At 40.7% G+C, this 3,694-nt stretch overlaps 1 protein-coding gene across 1 annotated transcript; it reads left to right on the forward strand.

Moving 5' to 3' along the window:
* Nucleotides 1-405: 405 nt before the first annotated feature.
* Nucleotides 406-2,900, forward strand: LOC120645652. The gene is made up of 5 exons (XM_039922421.1): nt 406-714; nt 798-819; nt 928-971; nt 1,607-2,354; nt 2,485-2,900. Exons 1-5 carry the CDS (start codon nt 406-408, stop codon nt 2,898-2,900), a joined length of 1,539 nt encoding a protein of 512 aa, XP_039778355.1.
* Nucleotides 2,901-3,694: the final 794 nt, after the last annotated feature.

Below are 3,694 nucleotides of genomic sequence, written 5' to 3' on the forward strand. Positions count from 1 at the left end.
GTGCTGCCTCCCCTCCGCCCCCGCACTAGAGGCCCAGGCGGCGGCACGTGCTGCCTCCGGCCTCCTCCCCCATAGGTCCGGCGGCGCCGAATGCAGGCCACCTCCCTTGGCTTCCCTCCTCCAAAGAATCTCCCTCGGCGCCGGGTTCGACTCCTACTGACCAAAATCGATTCGATTTGAGCAGGCCCTCACGAGAAGTTGCAGCGCATTCCCCTATGCCAGCTAGATTTGGAGCAGGAGGCTGCCTTCCCCTTCGCCTCATCCAGTGAAGTAGCGGCCCTCCCTTCCTGTTTCCTGCAATTTCAAGGTGAATCCCACTCTCTACCTTCCTGTTCCCTGCGATTTGTTCATGTAATTGTTGGTTGCTAGAATTGAATGAAGTAAATCATTTTTTCTGATTCAAGAATGGGTGATAAGGCGGATTGGTGTGATGCCAATGTGAGGCATTTCATTGATATATGTAAAGGAGAGATAGAAGCTAGGAATAGGCCTTCGGGAATGTTCACTAGGAATGGATGGAAAAATCTTAGAGCTAAGTATGAAGAAAAAACTGGGCTGGAACAAACTAAGAAACAATTGAAGAACAAATTAGACAATATGAAAAAGGAATATACTTGGTTTATGGAGTTGAAGAACAATGCCACTGGTCTTGGATGGAATGAGGCAAAGCAAACTGTTGATTGCTCCAAGGAATGGTGGGATGAGCACCTTGCTGTAAGTTTTGTACCCTCATTGTCCATTTTTCATGTATTAATGTTTATATGGGCTGACTTGTTATTTTTTTAATGTAATTTTAGAGATGCAACAATGCTAATAAAGGTATCAAATGCAATCATGTGAGGTTCTGAAAACAAGGACCGAAGAACCTTGATGACCTGCACATATTTGACAAGTTTCATGTTAGTGGTGCAACTGCAACATGTCCAGATGATGTTTCCTCTAATGAGTCAAGTGATGAGGATGTGGCTGAGGTACAGAGATCTCCTGAGGATACGGCTGCTTTGGAGAAATCAAAATTAGGAAAAAGAAAGTGGAAAAAAGCTCTGCTGCTACTGAAAAGAAGGATGAGAAGAGTCCGTTCTTTTGATTGTACAAGAACACATGTTCTAAGATAGAAACTGTAGCACAGAAGATCTCCACAAGTATTGAAACATCATCGGCGACTCCACCAAACTCAGTCCCAAGCATTAAAGAGGCCATGCAGATGGTCAAAGATTGTGGGGTGCAAGAAAAAACTGCTTTGATGCATACAACTACTTTCCTGATTGTGAAGCCTAAATTTAGGGAGGCCTTTAGTTTCTTGGGAACAAATGAAGGCAGGTTGGATTTGCTTGAGAGGGAACATGAAAAGGAGATGAACAGGCGCCACTAGTACCTTTTGCTTATTTCTTTATGTAAACCACTATTTGCTTCTGTTACTCGTAAACCATTATTTGCTTCTGTTATTCGTAAACCATTATTTGCTTATTTCGTTACGTTGAGAACCATTAGTTCTTGTAAAACTGTATTTGCTGGTTGGATGTTGTGCTTTCTTTTAAACAATATTGTTGTTGTCCACATATATTGTTGTTGTCCATATGTATTAATTTCTAAATATCTTGTCTAGATGGATGGGCACATGGAAGATTTGGCCCAAAAGGGGCCAAAAGGACTATTGCTTCTAGCTGAACTTTCCGAACAGACTGCAAATATTGGTCAAATGGGGTCCCAGTACACTGAGAAGTATTTGAACAAAGGAGAATATAGGATAGCACCAGAAACTGGACTTCAATGGGTTAAGAGGTGCATGGATCGACCGAGGTACTTTTACAAAATGTTTCGGATGAGCCCTGATATTTTTATGTCACTCCATGACTTGATAGTATCAACGTATGGTCTGACATCAACTATCCATGTTTCATCAATTGAGTCATTGGCGATGTTCTTATGGATTGTTGGAGGGCCCCAAGCTTTTGCACAAGCTGAAGATAAATTTACACGATCTCTTTGGACAGTTCACACCAAGTTTCATGAAGTACTGAATTGTTTGCGCAAGTTAACAAAGGATAACATCAAACCAAGGGACCCTACTTTCAGTACTGAGCATGAAAGGATCAAAGAGGACCATTTCTGGCCTTATTTTAAAGACGCTATTGGAGCTATAGATGGTTCACATGTTAAAGTTGAAGTGCCAGCAGAGGAAGTGGTTAACCATACATGCCTACATGGATATACATCTCAGAACATCTTAGCTATTTGTGACTTCGACATGAGATTTATCTTCGCTGTTGCTGGTTGGCTAGGTTCTGCACATGACTCACGGATCCTCAGTCATTCCTTAGAAAACTTCACTTCTTTTCCTGTGCCTCCTAAAGGTAAAAAAAGAAAATTCTTACAAAGTATTTTTATTTGCTTCTTAGCTACTTGAATTGTCATTTGGTATTGATAATCCTTCTTTTACAAGGAAATATTATCTTGTGGATTCTGGTTACCCAAACCGAACAGGATACCTTGCCCCTTTCAAAGGAACCACATACCATATTTCAGAATTTTGCCATCATTCTGGGCATCCTCCGCAAGGGAAGTATGAGATGTTCAATTTCTTGCATTCATCCCTTCGAAATGTCATTGAGCGGTCTTTAGGAGTCTTGAAGCAGAAATGGCATATTTTGAAAGCCATCTCTAGTTTCAGTACACGTTCTCAGAAGCACATTATTCTTGCTTGTATGGCATTGCATAATTTCATTCGTGACAGTAAGTTGCATGACAAGGAGTTTGATAGATGTGATGCTGATGAGGACTACCTACTGGAAGAGACATCTGAATCAGAAGAAGATGCTTGTCCAGATAGTGAGAACGAGGATACCATGAATACCATTCGCAATAGGATAGCTGATGATTTGTTTAGTGCGAGAGGGTGATAAATTAGGGTGTAAGCAGGTTGCCATATGAACCATATATCTTTTGTTCTACTATCTTTGTACTTATACAGACCATATGTTGATGGTGGAAGCAAAACTTACAAGTAATTAAATTTATCGTCCAAATATGGTCTATTATATGTCAATCAGTGAACAACACATATTTTTCCGATCAATTTGAATATAAACAATCTCACAGGCCTTCAGGGGCATTACAGACATTTTGTATCAAAGCTACAGCCCACAACAGCTTTTAGCCAAATGGCTTTCACCTTTTTCCCAGCTCACAGCCCATAACAGTTTTTTCCATAGCCATAGCCCACAACAGTTTTTTTTCACAGCCACAGCCCACAACAGTTTTTTTTTCACAGCCACAGCTCAACCAAACAAACCCTTAATGTTAGTACCGGCTCAAACCAGTCTGAATTTTCTCGGGCCTACAATGCAAGCGTCATACCCATCCTATTTAAGCGTCTAGGCTTAGCTCATTGGGTTGAGGCTGGGCTTCCAAGCCAATCTCATTTTGCTTAGATCTAGGTAACCGTATTTTGAGTAGTACCCATAGTATATTATTATATTTCATGCAAAAACGTCAAATTTCGATCGACTCATTAGTAAAACAGCACTCGCCACAATTATTAAAGTCTCTCATTTGATCTCTCATCATTTTAGGGTCTATTTGGAGAAGATAAAATTGAGTGCTAATATTGGATACGCTAGTATTAAAGTCTACCACTTTTAATTTATCAATTATTAGCACTTGGATCCAAACGGTTCCTTAAACCATTTAGCTC

Source organism: Panicum virgatum, chromosome 8K (assembly GCF_016808335.1).
Source record: "Panicum virgatum strain AP13 chromosome 8K, P.virgatum_v5, whole genome shotgun sequence".
Classification (NCBI taxonomy): domain Eukaryota; kingdom Viridiplantae; phylum Streptophyta; class Magnoliopsida; order Poales; family Poaceae; genus Panicum; species Panicum virgatum.

What these genes read in the sequence shown, in the direction of transcription:
- LOC120645652 (XM_039922421.1), top strand. Translation starts at nt 406, where the DNA reads ATGGGTGATAAGGCGGATTGGTGTGATGCCAATGTGAGGCATTTCATT. An exon ending in GTGATGAGGATGTGGCTGAG is followed by an intron (nt 972 to 1,606) that starts GTACAGAGATCT and finishes TATCTTGTCTAG; the next exon opens with ATGGATGGGCACATGGAAGA. An exon ending in TTTTCCTGTGCCTCCTAAAG is followed by an intron (nt 2,355 to 2,484) that starts GTAAAAAAAGAA and finishes CAAACCGAACAG; the next exon opens with GATACCTTGCCCCTTTCAAA.